The sequence below is a fragment of the Miniopterus schreibersii genome, assembly GCF_964146895.1.
Source record: "Miniopterus schreibersii genome assembly, chromosome: 3".
NCBI lineage: Eukaryota > Metazoa > Chordata > Mammalia > Chiroptera > Miniopteridae > Miniopterus > Miniopterus schreibersii.
In genome coordinates this window covers 37,573,857-37,600,856 of record NC_138103.1, presented here as the reverse complement: position 1 = coordinate 37,600,856, position 27,000 = coordinate 37,573,857, and the positions used below count along the sequence as shown (strand labels likewise).

The 27,000-nt window shown below is 37.1% G+C and overlaps 1 protein-coding gene across 1 annotated transcript in view; it reads left to right on the top strand.

Annotated features, from left to right (window-relative positions):
* The first annotated feature begins 53 nt into the window (after positions 1–53).
* PRR16 (proline rich 16) overlaps positions 54–27,000 on the top strand; it is a 148,657-nt gene continuing 121,710 nt past the window's right edge. The window contains 1 exon segment of the mRNA XM_081132272.1: positions 54–306. Within this exon segment, the coding sequence (XP_080988398.1) occupies positions 148–306 (159 nt within the window). The 5' untranslated portion in view covers positions 54–147.

Genomic DNA, 27,000 nt, shown 5'->3' with positions numbered 1-27,000 from the left:
CCGAGCGCAGCCACCCGCCGCCGCTCGGGGCGCGTCCAAGATGTGGGGGGACTGGGGCGGCAGCGGTCGCAGCAGCGCCAGGGACCGGGGCGCGCAGCAGCCTCCGCTCGCCCGCCTCTGCTGACCTGCCTCGTTTGGCCCCAAAGAATGTCCTCCAAGTCCAAGGGGACCCCCTCCTCGTCCTCTCCAGCCGAGGGACCGCCGGCAGCCTCCAAAACCAAGGTGAAGGAACAGATCAAGATCATCGTGGAGGATCTGGAATTAGTCCTGGGCGACCTGAAGGACGTGGCCAAGGAACTTAAGGAGGTGAGAGGCGCAGGGGTGGGGAGGGAGTTCGCCGCCTTTTGCCCCCCGCGGGGTTTTGCTCGGGTTTTCGCTGGGGACCGCCCGATGTCTTAACTCCTAGGAAACTACAGTAAGAAGCCTGCAGACAGACTTTCTTTGCTCCGGCGACTCCTGAGAAGAGTTGTTGCACTTTTTTTTTTTGGTTTTAATCAGGAAGAAATCAACTAGTGTTTTAATCGATGGACCTGGGTGTGGGAGGGGTGAGCGCGCGCGTCTCCGTCGCCGTGAGTGTGTACGGCCGGGGGAGGGGGCTAACGGGGGTGTGTCGACGGCGGGAGAAACGCGCAGCCCGGCCGGAGCGCGCGGGTGCCGCTCGCCTGCCCGCCTGGTCCCCCGGAGCCCGTCTGCCAGTCGCTCCTCGCCCGGCAGCCTCCCCCCGCTGGGGCTGAAGGGGGCCGGGCTCCGGGCCCTGGGCCAGGCCGGGGAGGGCAGCGTGGGGGAAGCTCGGCTCCCGCCCTCCTCCCCGCCTCTGAGCCCCGCTGGAAGGAAGGCGACCCGATTGCTGGCAGGAGCGCCCAGGCTTGGGGATGTGGAGGGGGTCTGGGACTTTCTCACTTTCGCAGTTTCGGAGGTATCCCTTGCCCTCCTCTGAACGTCGCTCCTAGCAACTCCGGGTCTTTCCCCCACCCCCTTCCTTCTTTGCTCCCATCTTGTTGCCACTTGGCATTGAACACGCGGAGCTTGGCGCATCGGTGTGCATGTTTGTGTGTGTGTGTGGTGCGTGCGCCAAGGTCTTGCCACTTGCGTCCTGGCTCTTGGAAACCGGTACAGTTTCGGTTCTTTCCCCGCTCCCCATCTATTCCACTTCTGCCCTCCCCCCTGCCCCCCACCCCTGTGATCCCCAGAGAAAGGAGCCGAGCCGGTATCGAGGCTGAGGCTGCGTAACTCGGGCTGCCGCTCCCCGCGGGGGCGAAGACCGGCTTGGGAGGCGTGGGGTCCCCCGCTAGCCGGGCTGGCAGCTGGCGGAGCTGGTGGCAGTGTCCAAAGCCCGCTGTCCTGCTACCGAAGGGCGCCTGGCGTGGATCTCCGTCTGGGAGTCCGCACCCCGCAGCTGCTCCAGAGCTAAGACTGTAACTTCAGAGGTGGTGGTGCCGGAGGCGGGAAGGGAAGGGGTGGGGCTTAGTCTAGGTCCAAAATTGTAATCTTGTTTCGGAGGCCAAGTGGGAGGAAATTGAGGGTTGTTTGGCTGTCTGGCCTCTAGAGATTAACCTCCTCTATCCAGTTTCCAATCCAAATGCGAGGAAAGAGCCCCCCTCCCCCCGCGCCCCCTCCCTTCCTCTCCCTGAAGCCCATTACCTCTGAGACCAGAACTCGGCTTTTGTTACCAAATGCAAGTCTGTTGCCACGGCCCACTCGTCGGCAGAGTTGTGCTTGCCATGGCAAAGGCCATTGCTGTAGGTGTTCCGCAGGCAGAGCGTAATTCCCGCTGAGAGTGGAGATTGATACGGATGATAGACGGGAAGATAAAACTTGTCCACGTTTGCAGGGCTTCCCTGGGATCATTGCTTCACAACTGGCTGACAGATGGCGAGTTTATGCATCGAAATTCAAGTCTAAAGATGCTGTGCGTTTCTTTGTTAGCCTTTCGTTTGACGTGTTTGGCAGACTGTGTTTTCATCTGAAACATTATGGCGTTGTAAAAATGAACAAATTTGGGCATGTTCCTTTTGGCAGAACTGTGCGTTATAGTTGTTGAGGTTTCTAAGGTCGGGGATGTCGGAAACCTACCTCAGCACAGTAGCATATTCTTATGGAGGAGGCTGAGTTTAAGAGAAAGGTAGTCAATCAAACTGCATCTACTGGCATTCCTTCCGTAGGATGTGTCACTCCTCTCCCTGCTTGAGACAGAATAAATGACAAGGCACTGCACATGGTCTTGGTGCCGCTTTGCCTCATTCTGTAAATATTTGGAGACCATGTAGAGCTCGCTATAGTGAAACTTTTAACCTCTCTGTGGTTCTTGGTTAGACTCACAAAGAAATAAATCAGGGAGTCTGTGGATATCTCCTCCTTTCACTCTTTCTGTGTCTTCATTTACCGGAGAATATTTAAGGGGAAAAATAGGTAGTTTATTAAGGGATGAAAAAGCATAGATAATGTACAAGCAAGTAAATGAAAGGATCTGTCTTCTAGACAGATCTAGAGATAAAATTCTGCTTGATGCTTTGGAAGTTTGATTAGCTGCCAGGGCCTCTTGGGGTAAAAATCTCACCCCTGAGAGTGAAATTTATGTGATAAATGATGTGATGTGATTGTTAATTATTTTTGTGAGGAAATCATCATCCTAGATTTGCAGATGGAATTCTGTTATACTATGGCTGAAGCTCAAAACATTGGTTATTTATATAATATGAATGATAGTTATTTTGAGAACAAAATATTTATAGGGCATGTTTAACCTATAACCTTTTGCAGTTGTTCAGCATTTATCTTTTCAAGATAGTACTGCACATGTGACTGTGCATGTCTTTGATGTAGTTTTTAATGGAGGAGTAACTGAAAACTTTGTAAATTATGAACTTTGTTGGTCTCTATACTTATGACTTATAAATATAAATCCCACTATAAACTCATCAGTTGTTATACTCAATATTCTGGCAGTTTATCATTGGCATTTGTTAAATATAAACTGTTATATTTAGAATTCTAATTTTTTTATTGGCAATGCTATGCTTTTAGGTCTCATATATTTTGATATAAATGAGCAGAGAGCTCTTATTACATTGGAACATAAATTAGTAATAAAAAAGTGATTAAGACTAGATTACTATATCAGTCAACATATGATTCTTGTTTTACTTTTCTGCTTTTTTATTCTATGTAAAGTGCAATATATTTTTAAAGCATTCTGCTCTTTATTTTTACATAAACTTCAACAGTATTGGACTTTTGTTTGAGGTTATTTTGACATTGCTTTTCTTTTTAGAAGTTTTCTGGACTTCAGTTACCTGAAAATTCAGTTAGTGTGACAGATTTGAACATTATAGTAGCTTCTTGAAACACCAATAATTAGTAACAAAACTCCATTATTATTTTGGGATTTTTTTGTGACTAGTTAATTATTACTGAATCATTTTTAATTAGATTATATATTGGAAGAAGAGGAACAGGATTTCTAGAAAGTATAAGTGCACTGTTATTCTGCCCTCAGAATTTAGTAAAACCTCAAATAACTTGACTTTTCAGAAATAATAGGGGTCTTTTGGTCTTCTGTACTATAATGAAAAAGACAAGTATAATTCAACATATGTATTCAGCACCTCCTATAGGCTATATTATCTTTTCAGTGTTACCAAGATGAATAAGATATAATTTCCAGTCTCAGTGTGCTCAAAGGGTTAGTTTGGGATGCATTTATCATGTCTTTGAACATCAATAGTGTGAAAGGCATTACTGCTTTTAGCGTCCACCCTCACTATGATCTAATAGGCTTGGGGAAAGAAAGCAGAATTGAGAGTACGAGTGAGTATATGTAGATTGATGAACCAATACTCATTATGTGCCTAGTAGTATGATAAGCCTTTGGTGACGAGAGCAGAAGCTTTAAAAAGACAGTGAGATATGAATTTTAAGAACTTACAATTTATTCAGATTCTCATGATTAACACAAAAGGATCAATGCCATATACAGGAGATCCCAAGTGTTACAACTAAATATTGGAGATTTTTACGAAGGATAAGTCCTTTGAGGGAAGGAAAGGTCAAAAAGGAAGATTTTGTGTCTTTCTTTGAGAAGTGGATAAGATTTGAAAAGGTAGAGAGGAGAAGAAATTAACAGAAGTAGTAACAGGAAGTTAATACAAGATTTATCCATGTTGCTTTTTTCTACATTAAAAAAAATAGTGGTGAAACTCTAGAGTTTTAGGGATAAAATTAACTATTACTGGTTTTTAGGTGTGGGGTGATCCATTTTTAGAAATGTGGAAAAAAGAGCTATTGCTTTTTTAAAATAGTTCTCAAATAACCTGACATCTCTAGGTACCAATTTGCCTGTTCTTTTATAAAGATCTCACTGGTGAACTGTTTTGCATCAGATGTTGCTGTTAATATGGGATCGCAGATCTTGTTAGAGAGAAATTGGAATATGTAATAAACAGCCTTTTATTTGGAAACAAAATTCATTGCTGCTTTAGGTGAATTCTATTTTAGTTTAGACCGATTATAACCTTGAACAGTTTTTGCAGTGTTTCAATTTATAATTTTAAGTGACAAGGCTGCTCTGTGGGCTGAAGATATATATGTATATATAGCTAAACCTTGTGTGTAGACAAGACTTTCTCGTAGGAACCAGGGAACCAGTTAAGATCATTGCCCTGCAGTTCGCTCATGTACTTCATGGGTGGAAATATGTGTCAGCCTTGTGACTGTGGATTGGAAAGCACCCACAAGTTTTCATAAACAGAAACAAATGAAACTTGTTTAATTTTGAAAAGTTTGAAAACTCATAGGAAACAATCCATTTGGGGGCTGATGAAAACAGAATTAACAATTATCTTCAATATATTTCTGTTTTTAAGTGTTTTCTTTTTTTAATGGTTTATCTACTTGAAGTTGAGTAGTTTATTGCTCTAGGAAATCCTACCAGATATTTTTTGGTTAATGAGTCCATGCATATAAAATTCATTGCTAGAAAAAGTTATAAAGAACAATCTCTGGATTGTTTTCCAAGTATTAAAGTTGTGAATGAATGAAATTTCTCAGTTCATTCAATTGTAGCAATAGCTGTGTTTTACTACTTTGTTCAACAGTCTACCTCCCAAACTGGAATATATTTACCAAGTGCTAAAATGCTTTTTAATTTTTCTTTTCTTAGGCATGATGGCTTAGGATGTTACTGAAAAAGCAGAATGATTCTGGGAAAATAAAGATAAACAATAACCATCTTTCACTGTCTCTATTGCCAACGCATAAAATCATTCAAAACTCAGAGAATTAGTTGATAAGAAATTCAAGCATCCTTAAAGTAATAAAGAAATGTTTGCTTCAGGCAATAGCAAAGTAATAGATAATAATACTAATCTAATAGGTTTTATTGTTACCTGGATTATGGTTTTTTTCCTACTCTTACTGCTCTGAGGATCTCAGGTATTTAAATCAAACTGTAGGAGAAAAAATAGAAATATGATTTTGAATAAAATATATATTTCCAAACAAATTTAACTACAGAAACGTCTGCTGAACTAACTAATCATGAAAAGTTTCTTAGGCAATTTTTGAGAATTAGAGGGGTACAGTTCCAATAGGCTGCCGATTCAGTTTTGATTGAAATGTGCATAACTGATATCAAGCTGAAAATAAAATACTAGAAAACAACAAAAGAAACTTTTTTCATTAAAAAATAAATTTAATTATTTTTTTAATTAAGGTTTCCTTTTTTTTAGAGCAGTTTTAGGTTCAGAGCAACATTGAGGGGAAGATACAGAGTTCCCATAGACCCCCTATTCCCACACATGTGTAGCCTGTTTCATTATCGACATCTCCCACCAGAGCAGTAATTTGTTTACAAGTGATGACCCATTGACACATCATCACCCAAAGTGTACAGTTTACGTTATGATTCACTCTGGGTGTTGGGCATTTTATGGGTGTGGACAAATGTATGATGACATGAATTCATCATTGTAGTGCTCTACCTATTCATCCCTCTCCCAACCTAACCCCAAAGGTGCTAGTTTTTTAAAGAACAACTTTCATTTTTCCCTGATTTATAGAAGCAGTACACTATAGAAAGTTTGAGGGGGGGAAATCTCAAAATTTTAAAGGAAAAATAAAACTTATCCTTACTGTCACACAAAAATAGATATATTGAACACTTAACTATATTTTCTTTGTTGATTTTTTTGGTATGAATATTTTTAACATAGATGAAGTCATACAAAATTATAAAAGTATATACAATGATTTCTACTATCTTGAATAGTACTAGATCATAACCATTATATAGATCTGCTATAAGTTACTTTATAGTCACTGTAATATTGGAAATTCTACTTATTTCCAAATTTTTATGGTTGTTAAATATCACTAAAAAGAACAGTTTGGCAATAAAAATGGCTAAAACATATTTTACTTGGTGTCTGATATTCCTCTAAGTGCATTTATTTATATTTAAATCTTGTAATCTGCAAAACAGACATATGAGAGAGGTAATATTGTTATTCCATTTTATAGATAAGAAAACAGATGCCAGAGAAGTTAAGTCACTTGGCCAAGGTGACTTGATTGTAAGTGGAGAAGTGAAGTTTCAATGCCAGGCAATTTATTGCTAAAGCCCAGACATTTAAGCACTATTTATTATTAAGCTCTATTTAGTATTATGATTTTTTTACATGTTATTAGAAGACAAGGGTGTGAAAATTTTAGTTTTCAATCCTTATTGCCAAAGTGTCTTCCAGGGAGTTTCACAAATATTTACTCCCAGCAGGAGTATATATGTAGAGATTGTTTCTTACATTTCAAGAGAAGCTAATAAACCTTTTAATTTAAGTATTGTTCTATAGTTTGTTATTTGTTCGTGGTAGTGGTCATTGTTTTTGTGCAGTCAATTTGGGCACCAGTACTGAGGCAAAATTAATAGTGAGTTAATTAGACCTCACAGTTTGCATCTTCCAAATAAATAGGTGATGTAGTGAATTACTTTTTATCTATTTAGTCTTTTTTTTTTTTTTTAATTTATCTTTATTGTTGAAAGCATTACAGATGTCTTCTTTTTTCCCCCATTGATCCCTTCTACCAGTACTCACCCCCTCCCTGCCCCAGGCCTTCACCACACTATTGTCTGTGTCTATAAGTTATGCATATATGCACATAAGTTCTTTGGTTAATCTCTTCACCCTCCCAGTCCACCCCCACCTTCCCTCTGAGATTCATCAGTCTGTTCCATGCTTCTCTGTCTCTGGATCTATTTTGTTCATTAGTTTATTTTGTTCTTTAGATTGCATATATGAGTGAGATCATGTGATGCTTGTCTTTCTCTGACAGGCTTATTTCACTTAGCATAATTTTCTCCAGGTCCCTCCATGCTGTGCCAAAGGGTAAAAGATCCTTCTTTTTTTTTTTTTTTAACAGCTGCATAGTATTCCATAGTATAAATGAACCACAGCTTTTTTTATCCATTCATCTACTGATGGGCAATTGGGCTGTTTCCAGATCTTAGCTATTGTAAATTACGCTGCTATGAACATAGAGATTCATATATTCTTTCTGATTGGTGTTTTGGGTTTCTTAGGATATGTTTTTAGAAGTTGGATCACTGGGTCAAATGGCAGGTCAATTTTTAATCTTTTGAGGAAACCCCATACTGCTTTCCATAGTGGCTGCACCAGTCTGCATTCCCACCAGCAGTGTACTAGGGTTCCCCTTTCTCCACACCCTCCCCAGTACATGTTGTTTGTTGATTTGTTGATGGAAGACAAACAATCCAATCAAAAAATGGGCAAAGGACCTAGATGCTTCTCTAAAGTGGACATGTGAAAAAATGCTCAAAGTCACTAATCATCAGAAAGATGCAAATTAAAATGACAATGAGATATCATCTCACACCTGTCAGAATGGTTGCCATCAACAAACAACAAGTCCTGGTGAGGATGTGGAGAAAAGGGAACCCTGGTACACTGCTGGTGGGAATGCAGACTGGTGCAGCCACTATGGAAAATAGTATGGAGGTTCCCCACAAAATTAAATGTGGAACTGCCACTTGACCTATTTAGTCTTAAACAAAAATATTAATGAGAATATTAGATAGCTTTTTTATAGTATGACTTAGAAAATAAAGGGACAACTGATGGGTACTTGCTGATATCTAGCATTGTATACGGCTGTTTCAAGTAAATAAAGGAATTTGGGAAACTTTTATTTTCTTTTGTTATTATCAAATTGCCTTAGAAGGGAGGTGCTATCTGTAAGTTTTCTAACATGTTTAGGGTTTGACAGTTGTTTTGCTTTCTCCTATGACTGATAAATCAAGAAGCTTGCTAAATTCTTTACCAGGTACAGAGTTATTGAGCTGGCTAACAATGCTGTATGTATATTTATTATTTGATTCCTCATATGAGTTTAGGGGAATTGACTGTAAGCCACCCCTCCCCTCACACATAAGGGACACAAGAAATGTCCTTATTCTAAAGTTCTGCACGCCTTTTTTACACTATCCAGTGTAAGATGGATAGACATGTTTTTATTATATTTAAAGTTAGTTTATTAGGAAGAAATACTCAATTAAGATTTCCTATAGGACCTAGGAAACCAAAGTCAGCACTACTTCAGCTCTAAACAAGATCCAGAAGGTAACATTAACTGAAACGAGAAAATACGCATATCTAAGTAATGTCCAAATCAAAGTAGACTTACAAGGTGCCTTGTTAAATCAGGACAGATGTTGCCTTATGTGGTGTCAACAAAAGGTTACTGCCAGCAGTCTAAAGCCAACAGGAGAACTCAGCCGAGAGCATGGTAAAATGAGACACTTTATTCAGGTAAACAGTTTGCAAACCTGTGAAATGCAGCCTCTGGAGGAAACCGAAGGTGTACTCCAGGAGACAAAGGGATGTCCACCTTTTATAGAGAAAGCCCTTAGTCCCTGACTGATCCTTTACTTTTTGCAAATGAGGAATTAAAATTGGTACAGTCTGATTGGTCTATCACTGTTCTGATTCATTGGAATGGCTAATTCTGATTGGTCATTATGGAACTGCTCTGATTAGTTAGTAAGAATGCAAATGAGGATACTGTTGCACAGTTCCCATTGGACCAGGGGAGTCTCCACCCATTGGTCCAAAGACAGTACCAGGAACTGCTTTCTAAGGTTTGATGCAGGTGGCTGGGGCACAGTGCAGGAGGCTGAAAGCTTATTCTGTAGCTTTTCCCTTTACTTTTGAAAGCTGCTTCAGAGGCCTCTGTCAGCAATGACTACTAGACTCTGATTATGAATTTCAGCCCCATTAACCTCAAGGAGTCCTCGGCAGATATATTCCTTCTTGAGGTTCACAGTGGCATAAACTATTTTTATTTTTGAAAATGAAAGGGCATGAGGATTCCAAAGGAATTAAGCTTTCAGACTCTACTTTAGGTAAGAAATATGAACATTGTTAAGACAGAACTTATATTTATGATCTCCATTTTACCTCCTCCTGCTTTGCAAATGCTACTACAGTTTGATGTTTGAGATACAAGTTTACTTCCAGAATAACTGAAGTGAGTCAAATTATATGCCTATGCCCATTATGCCAGTTACTATGGTGTTTGGCATACTATAAATAGATTTTTAACTACAGATAGCATATGACATTCTAGTCTAGAGAAAGCAAATTTGATGATTTTCAGCCGGTTCTCTTCTCTAGTACTATACAAAAGCTAACAGATTGTTTATTTACCTCTTTCATTATATCAAATTTTATCCTAAGATTTCAAGCTGTATTCATGTGACAGAAAAATACCAGATTAAAAATATGTATCTGTCAAATTAATTGTCCTCTAGCTACAGTGGCTGTTATTTCCCCCCCATATCACAGAACCCTTTGAAAGTTTATAAAATTATAGATATTCCTCCTGGAGCAAAAGCGCATACAAAAGTTTTTGCAGATGTTCAGAGAATCTTACGGGCATGAATATGGCTCAGATGAAGAGACAAAACAAGTGATTGATTCCCTTTTTCTTTTTTTAAAATTTTAGCCAGTTATTTGAGACCAGCTCCATAATTTTCAAGATCAAAAGTCCTGGCTCTACAAAAAGGGAAAAAGAAATACTGATGGCTGTAATCTGATGGTTTTTATTTCAGGGAGCCAAGGGTAGCTTATCAGCAATTTACTTTTCTTCGAGGGGTTCTGGTAGCTGGTCTCAACATGGGAATATATATATATTTCAAATTCACTGCTCTCCAAAAACTGAAGAATGCTCACGTGTAGAAAAGTTAACTCTCACATTTTGTTTTTTTATGATGTGTACTAGAGTACATCACTACATAAGACAAAGTGTTCCCAGAGCTTATTGCAAATTAAGCATATTCTCTTTATAAAACTGGTCCCAGAACAGCATTTTTTTGGTTTTATTATTTCCCTGTGTGAAATTATTTCATGAATTAAGAAAGATTTATTGAATCCTTGATGTGTATAAGGCAATGTGCTGAAGACCGTAAAGGATGTAAACATGAATAAGCTTAAGGACCTGCCCTTGACAAAAGTCACCTCCAGGAGGGTGAGCTTTACCTATAGTGGTGTGCAAGAAGGACTACCTGGAATTCAGAGATGGAAGAAGCATTCATCTCACTTTCCATTTTAATTGATTTTCACTGCATTAATGAATTCTAAACTTTGCTTAATAAGATGAATAATACCTCCTATAATAATACATCATAGTTTTGGGATGTGAGGGAAAATCTTTCAAACTCATGCATATGCTGCTTTTTATTCCACATGAGAAGATTTTTCTTAGGGATTATGTTAATATATTGTAAAATGTCAACACTTAGTACTAATACCAGAAATTACTTTTTTGCAACATGTCTCTCCCAGTGTTCTCATGAATGCATTTGAAAACAATCAGCAACCAGTTATTGTTCTCTGAAAATTTATTAAATCATTCATAAAATAAATCATTAATGTTGTACATACATTGTGACAATCAAGCTTTTGTAGTTACAGGCTTTCTACATTGTAAATCAATTTTAATAAAAAAGCTAAAAAGTTATGCAGAATTGCTGAAAAGGGTAATTTTTTCTTTTTACTTTTGATGATAGTGAGAACACTATGAGGCAAACATAATTAAAAATAACTTTGTGCCTGGCCAGTGTGGCTCAGTGGTTGAGGATCGACCTATGATCCAGAAGATCACGGTTCGATTCCCAGTCAGGGCACATGCCTGGGTTGTGGGCTCAATCCCCAGGAGGGGACATGCAGAAGGCAGCCAATCAGTGACTCTCTCTCATCATTGATGTTTCTATCTCTCCCTCTCTCTTCCTCTCTCTGAAATCAATAAAACAAAACATAAAAGTAACTTTGTAACTTTAAAGCTCAAATATCAGAGGTAAGATTATGTCTGTTTACTTATATGTAGAATAAAGTATAAATTTAATTATTCCTTGCTTAGATAGATCATGGATTTTATAAATGTTTGAATTATCTTTTTTTTAATAATAGGAGAATTTTGAGGTTACATAGTGTAGAAGGGTGAACTCTCAGACTCTGAAGCTGTCCTTCTTGGTTTCAAATTGCTCGGCTATGAAATATTGAGCACATTACTTAATCTCTCTCTCTGCCTTCATTTTCTCCCTAAAATGTCAATGGTGATAATGATACTACCTACAGTATAGACTGGCTATGGAGATTAAAGGAGTTAATGCATATAAAGCACTTAGAATAGTTCCCATGTACAGAGTGAGAGCCATATGTATATTTGTAATTATTGTTATTATTATTTGAATTTGTCTGAGCCTCTTTTTTCCATTTGTTAAACAAATAATTGTTTAGCACCTACTGTATGCCAGGCACTGTGCTAGTTCTTGGAGATACAGTGTTTAACAAAATAGACAAAATTCTTTCATGGAGCGTACGTAGAGAGTGGCGAGGGCATGGGGAAGACAGACCAACATGATAAATGCCAAATTACGTGGAATACTAGCAGGTGACAAATCTGATGAAGCAACAGAAGATTACAATGGGCTGAGCAGCGATGGCGAGGAGGTGCATGTTTAAGTTGGGTGGTCCAGGATAAGCCTCATTGAGAAAGTGACGTGACCACCGGTATCAGAAGAGAAGCTTGGAGGTGAACGAGCATGCATTTTGGGTATCTAGGGGAGCACTTTTCCAATTAGAGGGAACAGCGGTCAAGGGCCTCAGGGTGGGCTGTGTCCCACAGATTTTCGGAAGAGTAAGGAGGCCAGTGTGGCAGGAGTGAATGAGAAGGGACCAGAGGGCCATTGGGGAACACGTCTAAGGACTTTAACTCTTCTCAGAGTAAAATGGGAGCTTTGCAGAGTTTGGGGCAAAAGAATGAACGGATGTGATCTACTTCCATCTTTTCCTCCTTACCTTTGGTCTCTAGTTCAGGGTTTCTCAAACACAGCTCTGTTGACATTTTAGGCAGGTAGTTGTTGAGGGCTGTCTTGTGCATTGTATGATTTTTAGCAGCAGCCCTGGCCTGGGCTAAAAGATACCAGTAGCAACCAAAAATGTCAGTGTGACAAGTGAAAATATTTCTAGATGTTGCCAGATATCCCCTGGGGGGACAGGGGAAGGCCCCTCATTGGGAACTGCTGCTCTAGCTCTTCCCTCTTTTTCCATATTACTTCATATTGCTTTCTTTGCTACTCTTTTTATTTATTCATGCTTTTATTTGGTGTTTATCCATCAAGCATCAGGCCTTTATGTTTCTTCCAGATAGTGTGTTCTCTTTTGTTTTTGGATTTTTTTCCCCAAAGCATTATCTGCACTCTGCACTTTTTCTTTATCTGATTCTTTTTCCTTTCGCCGAATGTACTTCTAAAATACGCCTCGTTTTCATTTACCACCTCCCCTATCTCCTTTTTCATTTTTCACAATGAAATAAAAACTACACTGAAAAAAATTTAAGGAAATTGGGTCCATATGTCTACTTTATGATTTGAGAAAAGAAAGGGAAACTCAGAAGGGACAACGGGAGAGGCCAAGGCTGAGCTGCTTGTCTTCTTGCCACTGTTAGTTCCCGCGTGAGGTCAGTGGCAACCCCGACTGGAAGGAAATGCTCTTCATCTCATCTGTCAATCAGCGCTGCGCTTCTCCTGCCCCTTGCAGCTCTGCAGAGGCAGGAGAGGGATGAGTGGTATCGTGGCAAAGGTCACGGAAGAAATGAGGTGATGGTGTGATGATGATGAACAGGACTAACATCTGTTCAGGGGCAGTTCTGAGCCGACTCGTTGAATCCTCACCGTTACCTTTGAGGTGATTATAATTGTTCTGCCTGTGGAGAAGCCGAGACCGAGAGGTTAACGAACATAGAGAGCGAGTGATTGAGTTGGACTCCTGATATTTCTCTTTTGTACCATCGCCCATGACCAGCTTCCCAGTTCCCAGCAGCGGCCTAGTCACGCCACTGTTTTCAGACTTTCCGCTTCAGTGTACTCTGTGCCCTCCCTCCTCCTCTGCGTCTTCTGCTCCATCCGCCACTGTCCCGTTTCTCGCTCTTCCTTCCTCTCTTCTCTTCCTGTCTGCCTCTTTTCTCTCTCCTCTTTTTCCTTCCTCAGCTTCTTCGTCAGCTTTTTTGATATGCCTCAATATCTTATCCCTTTATCAACGTTTTTCTTTAAATGTCTCCTATGTGCAGGGCCGCGTGTTAGGCAATAGGAATAAAACAGTGAGCAGCACATTCATGGCCCTTGCCATCTGAAACTTATATGCTACTGGGGATACATTGTTCAAATAATAACAGAAATGATATTTATTAAGAAGTGTTAAAGGCTATTAAAGAAAAGCACATGATACAACAAGAGCGTGAAACCATTGATATGCTTTGTCTCGTCTTGCTGAAAGGGCTTCCAGATTGGCGGCTTTCTTCTTTCCCACTGCCACCTCCCTAATGCCTGTGTTACTAATTTCATGGCCGGAGTTTTAATAGCCCTAGAGCCAAGCTCTCTGTGTTCTGCTCTACCAACTCATTCTCTAAACACTGCCAGATGAATCTTCTAATGCACTGGTTTCTTCAGGCCACTCCCCTGCTTAACAGATCACACGTGATGCTCTTGATTCTTAAAATGTCAAATGAATAAACCCAGGCTTCCAGCCTGGTATCCAGCAGTCTCATTTTTCCTGTTGAGTGAGTAACACAGAGCCCATCCCAGCCCATACTGACACCATCACAGTTTTTTACCTAACTTGAATCCTGTACTGATCATGCTTACAATCACCATGCCACTCACTACAGTGTATTTGCCTGTGTTACCTAACAATGGTTCCTTGTTTGCACCTTTTTGAAAAATCTAGTAACTTTCTCTGTTAGTCACTAACCATGTAATCTTCAATGTAACATTTAAAAACAATTAAAAAAAAAATTAACTTTAGAGAGAAAGAGGACAGGAGAGGGAGAGAGAAACATCTATCGACTGCCTCATGCACAGCCCCTACTGGGGATCGAGCCCATAACCTTAGCATGTGCCCTGACTGGGAATTGAACCACGCACCTCTTGGTGCACAGGATGATGCCCCAACAACTGAGCCACACCGGCCAGGGTAATGCAACATTTTAAAGTCTCACTTTCATTATCTGATGAGGAATTTGAACTTGAGGATACAGTTTTTAGTCGCACTTCTTAAGATGTTAAGTGCTAAAAGTCGATCATTCCACTGGTACAAGAGAACCTGTTCGTTATCTAATCAAGAAAATAACTATCCATCTTCCCTTGTTTCTCCGATACCATCTTTTTCACCCTCCCCAGGTGATTCCCATTAGCATACAAATTAAAATACAGATAATAGTAAAATTCTTTCTTGACCCCACTTCTGAAAATTTTCATCCTACTTCCTAGCTCCAGTTTACAAAAAGCTTAAAAGAGTTGTCTATGCCTGCTGTTACTATTTTCTCCCGTTCTGTTCTCAGCACACCCCCATCAGACCTACACTCTAACCACTACATCAAAACTGCCTCTCTCGGTTTATTTTTTCTTCTGTTTCCCTTGCCCAAGGAGATACATCAGAAAAACATATTGCTAGGAGAAATGTGCAGGATTTTACTGCTTATGTTTATTTCTAGGATTTTTATATTTCAAGTCTTAACGTTTTGTCTTTAATCCATATTGAGTTTATTTTTGTGTATGGTATAGGAAGGTAGTCTAGTTTCTTTTTTTTGAACATATCTGTCCAATTTTCCCAACACCATTTATTGAATAGACTGTCTTTACCCATTGTATGTTCTTGCCTCCTTTGTCCAATATTAATTGACCATAAAGGTGTGAGTTTATTTCTGGGCTCTCTCTATTCTGTTCTGTTGATCTATATGTCTGTTTTTATGCCAGTACCATGCTGTTTGGATTACTATGGCCTTGTAGCATAGTCTGATATCAGGTAACATGATTCTTTCAACTTTGTTCTTTTTCTCAAGATTGCTATAGCCCTTTGGGGTCTTTTGCGGTTCCATATAATTTTTTGGAATATTCTAGGTCTGTGAATACATCGTTGTTATTTTTTTGTTGCTTTTTAAGTTTATTGATTTTAGAGAGAGAGAAACATTGATTTGTTGTTCCACTCATTCATGCATTTGATGGTTGATTCTTATATATGCCCTGACTTGGGATCGAATGCACATCCTTGGCGTTATGGGGATGATGCTCTAACCAACTGAGCTACTTGGCCAGCGCCTGCCATCGTTATCTTGAAAGGAATGGCATTCAGTCTATAAGTTGCTTTGGGTAGTATGGACATTTTAGTGATGTTCATTGTTTCTATCTATGAGCACAGTATATGCTTCCACTTTTTGTATCTTCTTCAATTTCTCTCTTCAGTGTCTTATAATTTTCCATGTACAGGTCTTTAGCATCCACATTCTCCCCAATACTTGTTTGTTGGTTTATTGATGAAAGCCATTCTGACAGGTGTGAGGTGATATCTCATTGTGGTTTTATTTTGCATTTCTCTTGATGATTAGTGTCCTTGAGCATCTTTTCATATGTCTGTTGGCCATCTGTATGTGCTCTTTGGAGAAGTGTCTATTCCAGTCCTTCACGAATATGTTCTCCCATTCAGTGAGTTGTCTTTTCATTTTGTTGATGGTTTCCTTTGCTATGCAAAACTTTTTAATGGAGAAAAGGGAACACTTGTGCACTGTTGGTGGGAATGCAGATTCATGCAGCTACTGTGGAAAGCAGTATGAAGTTATTAAAAAAATTTAAAATGGAACTGCCTTATGACCCAGCAATTGCACTTTTGGGAATATATCTAAAGAAACCTGAAACACTGACTGGAAAGAATCTATGCACCGCTATGTTCATTGCAGCCTTATTTACAACAGCTAAGATTTGGAAGCAGCCCAAGTGCTCATCAGTAGATGACTGGATAAAAATGCTGTGGTACATTTACACCATGGAATACGACTTGGCCATTAAAAAGAAGAAGAAAATGTTACCTTTTGTGACAGCACAGATCGACCTGGAGAGTATTATGCTAAGCGAAATAAGCCAGTCAGAGAAAGACAAATAATATGATTTCACTTACATGTGGAACCTAATGAACAAAATAAACTAACAAACAAAATAGAAACAGGCTCATAGCTAGAGAGAACAGACTGACACCTGACTTGAAGAATGCTGTGCTTTGCTGACTTTTACTTTTTTGTTACCTTTACTTATTCTTCTTCTGGGGTACCTGAGCTAAAATCCTGATCTTTCTTTAAAAAAATAAAATTATTTATACTTCCTTTCTTAGTGTTTTTACTCAGTCTTATAATTTAATTCCACTGATAGGTTCATGACTTGCAAGCTTGTATCTCCACCCAGACCTTTCTTCTAAACTTACACGGTTAACAGTCTTCTCTATCTGTCTCCTTGGATGTCTGAGAGAGGTCTTTACTTGACCATGTCCAAAATCGAACCCCGATCTCTTCCCTCCCTCAAACCCGAATCCTTTTCAGTCTTTCCCATGTCAGTTGATGTCTTCTCATCCTTCTGGACCTTGGAGTCATTATCAACTCCTCTTTCATGCATTATATACAGTTCACCAGAAAGTCGACTCGGCTATACTGCATCTTCAACATGTTTCCTGTAACTGACCAATTCTTATCTCCTCCGCTGCTACCCTGGTCCAAGCCAACACCCTCTCATTTGGGTTGCTACAATAACCTCCTGACTGCCTTCTTTCTTGCTTCCTTAAGCTTTTTTTTTCAGCTCAGGAGTCAGGGTAAAGTTATATCACATAACTCTTCTCAAATCCCTGTAGCGACTTCCCATGTCATTCAGAGTCAAAGTGCTAACAATGGTTATGAGGCCTCACAACATTTTCCTTCCTCCCCTGTTATCGCTCTGCTCCCCTGTCCGTTCTTGCTACTTTATCTCCAGCCTGCACTAGGTTTTTCTGTTTCTTGAATATTGTTCGCCTTTCTTGCCATTAATCAATCTAAATTTTAAATTTACTGGAGAATGACATATAAAAAGAGAGATTGGGTACTGTTTACATGAGTTTTAATCACTTCTCTGTGTCCCGAAGAAATATGCATGCAGTTTGTTGCAAAGGTCCAATGTTATGTAAAGTACTCAATAACTAGGTAATAACAGTATTTGGCTGCTTTTTCTTTTTTTTTTTTTCTTTTATGTACTCCCTCTAGTGTTCAAAAATATGAGTACTTATAATTAGCTTATTCAGATACTGAAGAGCAGGCGTTAATGTAGTAATAGGGCATTCTCAACTTGATATTATTTTGTTTTTCTCTGGAGATTATATTGTCTAGTTACTGAACTTTCAATATATTATAAGAAGAACATTCTCTCTCTTGTTGTCTGTGGGATCTGATCCTGCCTTTTTATATGCATATTTTCAGTCTATTCACTTCAATCATGGATAAATTGGACTTCTTTGACTTTTTCTGTTTTAAAGACTCTACCATATTGCAGGGTTTTCCTTAATTTTCATTACTGAAGTCTAGGTTTTAGTTGGGCAATTTGGATATGAACAGAAAGCTTCCCCCAGGCTAAATGTATACAAAGTGAAAAAAACCACTATATTGCTATATTGACTAGAGGAGTATCTTTGAACTTGGAATTTAAAACATTGAAATAATTTATATCACTTTGCTTTAACATATTGGAACATTATTTAAATACATTAGTTTCAAACTACCTTAAGAAATAACCAAGATATTTCTAGGAACAACAGAAGAAATAATGTATGCTGTTGTCATTTAATATCATATATTAATAATTGCTTGCATATATAGAGAAGATAATTTTAAATTGTCAAGTTAAATTATTACTATTTACCAATTTTTAAAAATAAAAGACTAGTGTTTGAAATTAATTTTGCTAAACTGACATAATGTTACTTATACTGGATTAATGCTGTAAAGTTGTTGTTTTTTAATCACCCGAGGATAAATTTTTATTGATTTTAGAGAGGGGGATGGGGAGAGAGGGAGAGAGAGGGAGGAAGGGAGGGAGGGAGGGAGGGAGGGAGGGAGGGAGGGAGGGAGGGAGGAGATATTGATCAGTTGACTCCCAAGTGCAACCCACAACCTAGGTATGTGCCCTGACCAGGAATTGAGCTTGCAGTTCTTTGATGCATGGGACAATGCTCCAGCCAACCAAGTCACCTAGCCAGGGCAATGCTGTAAAAATTTTAAACCACTTTGATTCCTGTTATTTCAGTTGCTTATTATCAGATGAAATGAAAAATATTGAAAGAATAAATTGCTTTCAATGACTTAGAGAAACATTGTTTTCTGAGTCCTATCTACTTTCTGGAAGTACTTTGATATTGTAATGATTAATGCATTTTAAAATGGAATTTAGAACTCAGCATTCATCCTGTGCATTTTTTTTTAGGGAGATTTATATTCAATACTTAAACCTTATTCATAACAGGCTATATTGTATGTCCTTTGGGAAACTTACATTTTAAAAGAATACGGAATAATATGGCACAGCATGGCTGTTTGGGGTTGTTTCATTAATCACAGACACTGTGCACCAAAATGCTTGAGAGTTTAACATCTGCTTTCTGAAGTCCCTAATACTCATACATATAATGTTTAATGAACTCCATTACTCAACAACAGCCTCTTAGGTTATCTTGGTTCTGATACAGAATACCAACTTGGCCAATAACACTAATAGGATTTTTTGTGCTATGGAAACAGTTACAGAGAAACTATCCAGATTCTTATTTATAACGCTTTTCTTTTTGCCACTCCACTAAAAGTGGTTCTATCTTATATACTGATAATGTTGTATTACCTAATGTAGTTAATTCTTATAATGTAAAACTTAACTCTTTCTTAGATTTGAAATGTCTCTAACCATATTATGTTCTTTTTGGTTCCCAATCCTTCTTTCCTGGGAAAACTGATGAAGAAAAAGGGATTTCAAGAATGATTAATAATTAGATAATGGGATTTCAAGAAAAAGGGATTTAATGAAACAATACTAACACCTGAACAGTGTTGCAGAGAGAGAGAAAAACATAAAAAAAATAAAGGGCTATCATTGAATGGGGAATGTAGTTAGTAAGTTTTTCTGTACAGTCAGGACACTATTATTACAATATTTAATGAACCTGAAGAAAGGCTGTTATTTACTAAGTTGATAAAAGATGATAATTGTCTTAAATTATGAGGAAAGCTCAACCAATTAAGAATCTTTTAGTCAGAACCTTTGATCTCCTATGCAATTATAATATAAAATCACCTTATTTCACTCTATACTAATGGTAAATATATGAGGATGGATTAAATTCACGTCTCCAGAAGTCCTTCTCTAAGCCACACTGTAGAGCACTCCTCACCTTGGCATTGACCAAAGTACTATTTGACCATAAATTACATAACAGGCAGTGCTTTGGCTGATTAATTCCCTTCAATATTTGTTAATTTTCTTTTTTTTTTGTTTTTTTGGGGGGTTTTCTTTGTTTTTTTTGTTAATTTTCAAATAAAATGTAGATACACTACCAACATCTTAAAATATATCATTACAGATATTAGTTCCATTATTAGTGTAGGAAAAGTATTTAGTATACATGTATGTATTATAAAATTCTTCTGGAAGTGTGTGGAAGATCTTTTTGTTTCTTGTAAAGTAAAGCTAAAAATATTGATGCATTGTATTAATATCTTATAAATTTTAGCAAGCATGTCATTTTTATCAATACAGGAGGATAGCCCGGCCAGCCGTGGCTCAGCGGTTGAGCATTGACCTAGGATCCAGGCGATCAGGGTTCGATTCCCAGGCAAGGCACATGCCCGGGTTGTGGGCTAGGCAGCCGATCAATGACTCTCTCATCATTGATGTTTCTATCTCTCTCTCTCCCCGCTCCTTTCCTCTCTCTGAAATCAATAAAGATATGTTTAAAAAAAAATACAGGAGGATAGTTTTGCATTAACAATAAAATAAATAAAATTGTTGCTTAATAAAAGTATTGCTTCAATGCACAGTATTACTTTAAAAACATGATTTGATTAGTTACAAAGAAAAAGTTAAATTGTAGCATATTTATGGAATTAAGTGAAATTTGTTTCAATTTATTTAGAATATTTTTCCCCTAATAATTTTTGAAATTGTTTAATGATTATACTCAAAAAGGTTTCCATTACCAAAGAGAACCAAGAAATACCCAAATTTGATTTATTACCCAATTTGTCATTCTGACAAAAATAACTAATGGCTCATTTTTTGTTGCTATGACTGCCATACAATTTTTCTCAGGAAAAAAATTTTAATGGGCGTATTACCCACAGGGCGTTTTCTCCTTTACAGTCGGGATGTGTGCTCCATGAGCAGAAGGACCTTGGATGTCTGTTACACTGCTTTACGCACTTGGTTCAGAGCAGTGGCTATCATGTAGTAGCCAGCAAAGTATATTTAAGGAAGACCTGGAAAAGGAAAATTTAACATTTGTTTCTTGACAACTATATTTAGCTGATAAAGAAGGAATAAGGAATTTTCAGTATCTGAACATCTATAATTTGTCTTATATCAGGTCCCTTTGTGCTGCTCTCATTATTTCAGAATTCAACTATTGTAATGGCTAAGGTATGTTAGATTATCCTGCAGTAGTAAATAATCCTGAAATCTCAGTCATTTAACTCAACAAAGGCTTTTTGTTCAACACACTATACTCTCCGATGCAAGGTGGAAGCACCTCTGCTCCGAAGAGTTGCTCAGGGTCCCAGGCTCTTTTGATGCCGCTATCTGAACACATGGTTTCCAGATTAAAAAAAGAATGCCAGGAGAGTTCATACCTATAGTTCTGTCGTTTGGTCTGCAAGTGGCACAGACTGCCTGTGCATACAGAACTGTCACCCTAATCTAAATGCAAGTGAAATGAATCCTGCTTACGAGCTCATGATGAAGAAAATCAGTTGGGACTCCATGAGCCCAGTTTTGTCTTAACCACAATGTCACTCTTTATAGATTCTTGTTTTTCAAAGTAAGGGCTGTGGCATATTTATTTAATTGGTTGGTTTTACTCTCTCTCTCTCTCTGTCTCTCTCTGTCTCTGTCTGTCTCTGTCTCTGTCTCTGTCTCTCTCTCTGTCTCTGTCTCTCTGTCTCTCTGTCTCTCTGTCTCTCTCTCTCTTACTTACACAGAGGGTTTGCCAGACTCGATAAATTTGTCATTATTTCCCAAACTTATTGGAATAAGGATTCTGGTTTTTGGAGACCATCTGTCAAAATTAGTATTCTGTGGAGCAATTTTAGAAAACATTCTTCTGTATCAAATCAGAATGTGTCATAAAAAGAAGAAAATCACATTTAGTGGAGGCTTTAGCCTATAATAAATTCATGGAGGCATCACTTTTGATTGTGCTTGTCAATAAAACATAAATAGAATAATAATATAATAATTATATCATTTAGTTTATCATTAAGACATATTTCTGACCACTTGGATGTCAGATCCATAGCCAAGGACCTGAAATTAAGAGAGAAAAGAAATGCCCATACCTGACTTAAATGAATCTTAACTAATTTTTGAAAAGATCATGCACTAAAACAAATTTACTTATTTCAGTCAATTCCAACTTGGTGTTAGTTGGCACAAAATACTAACAATCTTAGTTTTCAGTCCATACATACCAAATTAGAATGGGTTCTAGATTTTCTGTGCCCCCTAGAGATATTCATACCAGCAGGAGTGTGAAACAAGCATACAGCCCAACAGGAAGGAAAATCGAGAATGACTGTTAAAAAACAAGCAAATTCACAACAACTAACCATATTTTTTAATAGAAATAATTTTATTTCTCAATTACTCAAGTTATCCAAATGAAGTTAAATTACCAGTAGCATACTCCGATTTTAAAATGTGAGGCAAATGAATAAAACATTTTAAATGATTGTCAATTCAAGTATTGAAAGTGGAAAAAGTTTGATTCCTTAAAACGATAAGCTGCAGAAATACGGGATTTTTATATATATTCTCCCTTCTCTCTACATAAATTAGAAGACAATGTTATAATGCTGTTTTGAATTTATAGAATAAAATGTGTCATACGGATTTTTATTCCTCATTTTCCCTCTTATAAGATGGTGTGATAATTATGAAGTTTGGTGCCTAGTCTTTAAAGTAGTTATTTTAAATTGCATATATATATATATATATATATATATATTTTCTGTAATTATATAATTCTTTGATTTAAAAATTATGTATATAGTTGCAGAAATATGTCTGCTTCTGGGGAGAAGGGATGTATATATTTTTTCTTCCCTAAAAATAATTTTTATACTAATTGAAATAATATAATTGATTGACTTGAGTACAATCATTTCATATATATAACTTAGGTTAGCAATTTAAATGAACAGTTATGGACTTCCACTAATTTATAGCTACAAAGAAATCTCAACTGTTACATTTTAGGATATGTCTAAACCAGTTTAGAAGAGTGGATTTCAATGTATTTTTCTATATCTTATATAAAAATTGAATTTTTGTAACAATTTGGTATAATTTTCTTAAAATTGTTTTCAATATTTTCAGAAAAAGTATTAAGATAACTAGTGATTGTCCTGAGTTTGAAGCATTTTATTAGTGAAGAATTATAAATGGACCATACATGCAATTAGGTGTACTTTTCGTCATATGTTTTTTGGACATACATTTTGGATAGTGGCAAATGCCAACATTAACAAGATTATGTATGTGCTTATAACACCTGCTGTTTGTACCTGCTATGAATTTTCTGAAGTTCCCTTAAGTGAAAGCAATGATGTATTGTGCAAATTAGAGCCCAACTGCAGTGGAATTATTCATCATGAGTTACTAGTGAGCCTTTTGCAGATGTTGGTGTAAATTATGTCTAGACTTAGTTTTTAATGTTTATCTGCTGTCACATTGAGTATAGCATGAGAAGTCACATGAAAAGAGTCAAAAGTGACTAGACCCTGTGATTAAATTTCTTTGAAATCTTTTAGCCTGAAAATACATTAGAAATACTTTACCTTAATCATTCCTCTCCTTGTATATTCTGTATTAACTTAGACACAAGACCTAAGGTCATACACTGTCTCTTCTCTATTTGTATTCATTGCCTTTTTCAACTGTCTACCAGTTGAAAGGAATGATGTCACTTCCAAGATCATAAAGCATTGATAAGAAAATTCATTAGAAGCATCTAACCAAAGAATTGTAATAACACAATTATCAGTATAAATAATGTTACAAAATATGAAAATGAAGTTAATAAATTATAGTGCTCAATATGTCCATAACCTTTCATTCATATATAGAAAACACATAGTATTCAGTTTACTAATACTAAGGTTGTTCTGGGGAGCTATTATTAGTTTTTGTTTGCTCGTTTGTTGGATTTTTAATTAAAACAAAACAAAAAAGCCTTATTAATTGTGCTAAAGACTGCTTTCTACATAAGTTGTTAACACTTTTTCTTGTCTTGTTTTACCAAAGTCTTCGATAAGTTGGTATTATTTTTAAAATTTAAGTTTTTCATTTTGAGATAATTATAGATTTGCATGCAGAGTAAGAAATTATACAGAGAGATCACATGTACCTTTATGCAGTTTGTTCCACTGGTAATATTTGGAAAAACTGTAGCACAGTATCACAACCAGGACATTGATATAGTCAAGATGCAGAATAGTTCTGTCACCACAAGGATCTCTCTTGTTGCCTTTTTATAGCCTCACCCAATCCCTTCCTGTCTCCACCCCATCCCTAATTCCTGCCAATCACTAATCTGTTTTCCATTTCTACAATGTATTAGTTCAGTATTATTATATAAGTGGAATCATACAATAAACAATCCAATTGAAAAATGGACAAAATATGAACAGACATTTCACCAAAAATTATATACACCTAGAAAAAGAGCAAATGAGAAGATACTCAAAATCATTAGCCATCAGGGAAATGCAGTTTCCTTTTGCGATTGCCTTTTTTCACTCGTCATGATTATCTGGAGATTCACTCAGATTTTTATCTGTATCAATAGTTTCTCTCTCTTTAATGCTGATTAGTATTCTATGGTATAGATGTACCATAACTTGTTTAACCACTCACCCATTGAAGGACATCTGGGTTCTTTCCAGTTTGGGGCTATTATATATATATAAAAATGTTATAAACATTTATGTACAAGGTTTTGTGTGAACATAAATTTTTATTACTCTGAGATAAATGCCCAAGTGTGCAATTGCTAGATTATGTGTCAGTTCCATGCTTAGTTTTATGAGAACTATCAAATGGTTTTCCAGAGTTGTTTTATCACTTTTTGGTCCCACCAACAATGTATGGGTGATCCCCTTTCTTAGTTTCTCTACATCCTGACCAGCATTTGATGATGCCACTACTTTTATCTTAGCCCTTCTGATATGTGTGTAGTGATATTTTATTGTGGTTTCATGTTGCATTTCCCTGATGGTTAATGATGTTGAGCATCTTTTCATTTGCCCTTTCACTAAGTATACATAATCTTTGGTGAAACACCTGTTCATATCTTTTGTTTATTTTTCAATTGGATTGTTTATTTTTTTCTGTTGACTTTTAGTTTTTTCTATAATCTAAATACTAGTTCTTTGTCAGATATATGGTTTTCTAATATATTCTCTCGGGCTGTAGCTTGTCTTTACCCTCTTCACAGGGCCCTTCTTAGAGCAAAGGTTTTACAATTTGATGAGGTTCAGTTTATCATCTTTTCATTTTATAAATCATGCTATTGGTCTCAAGTATAACAACTCTTTGCCTAGCCCTAAAGCCTGAAGGTTTTCTCTTATTTTTTCTAAAATTTTATGTTTTGCATGTTACGTTTAAGTCGGTCATCCATCTTGAGCTAACGTTTGTATAAGATGCAAAACTTAAGTTAAGGTTCATTGTTTTGCCTATGGATGTCCACTTGCCCCAGCACCATTTGTTGAAAAGTCAGCTTTTGCACCATTGTGAAAAAATCACTTGGACATATTTCTGTGGGACTATTTCTAGATTTTCTATTTTGTTCCATTGGTCTGTGTGTCTGTCCCTCCAGTGATACCACACAGTGTCGATTATTGTTGCTATATAATAAGTCATGAAGTGGGGTAGACTGATTCCTCCCACTTTGTTCTTTTCCAAAATTATTTTAGCTATTCTAATTTCTTTGATTTCCATATAAATTTTAGAATAATTCTGTGAATCTCTATAAGATTTTTTGATAGAAGTAATATTCTTTGATTTTGATAGAAGTGATATTAAACCTGAATATCAATTTGTGGAGTATTGACTACTGTACAGTGTTGATTCTTCCTATTCAATGAACACATTATGACTCTCTGTTTATTTAGATTTTACTTGATTTATTTTATCAGAATGTTGTGGTTTTCTGCATAGAGTCATGTACTCTTTTATGAGCTTTCTCCCTATGTTTTTGCATGGTTATAAATGGTATCATTTTTAATTTCAGCATCCACCAGATAATTACTAACATACAAAGATACAATTGATTTTTTATGTGGATCTTATGTCCTGTGACCTTGCCTGTATCATTATATTTGAAGTGAAACTTCTTATAGACAGTATATAATTGAATTATTTACATTACTTATCTCTTCCGTTTAAGTGATGGATTTAAACCATTTATATTTCATATGATTTCTGGCATGTTGAGGCTTAAGTTGGTCATTTTAGTTATTTTTTTCTTTGCTTTTCATTTCTCTGTCTTCCTTTTTTCTGAATTTCTGTGTGTTACTTGAACATTTTTAGAATTATTGTGATTTATCTCTCATGTTTATATTTATATTTATTTATTTTTATCCTCACCCAAGGATATGTTTTATTGATGAGAGAGAGAGAGAGAGAGAGAGAGAGAGAGAGAGAGAGAGAGAGAGGAGAGAAGGGAAGGGAAGGGGAAGGGGAAGGGGAAGGGGAAGGGGAAGGGGAAGAGGAAGAGGAAAAGGAGAGAAGAGAGAGAGAAACATCGATTGGTTGCCTCCCATAAGCTCCCTGATGGGGGATTGAACCCACAGCCTAGGTATGTGCCCTGACTGGGAATCTAACCTGCAACCTTTTGGTGTGTAGGATGATGCTCCAGCCAACTGAGCCAGCCAGGCTGAAGTATATAAATTTTATATTCTTTCTTTTCTTTCCCTTGCTTATCTTAAGGTTGAATAGAATTTAATGCTTGGATAAGACTTTTTGTCTGTATTTTTATGATATTATTTTTACATGATAACTAAGAGCTTTAAAAAACAAAGAGAATAACTATGACATGAAAGAGAAAAGAAATACAAGATTAAAAGATTGAGTACTTTTCCCTAAAGAATTCAAGGAAGAGGCACTTAACTTCAAATGACAGATGGAAGCATTAAACTTGTTAATTTGAAATAATACAAAAGGTTTTGCCTGAATATATAGAGTGAATGTGAAAGGGCTTAGGATAGTAGAAATAGGTAGAGTTAATTTAATGAAGAAATTTTCGAAATTGGGTTTACTCTTTGTGAGTGACATACTTAATTTAATGACATGAATTAAGTTAATTTAACATTGCTTTTGAAATTTAC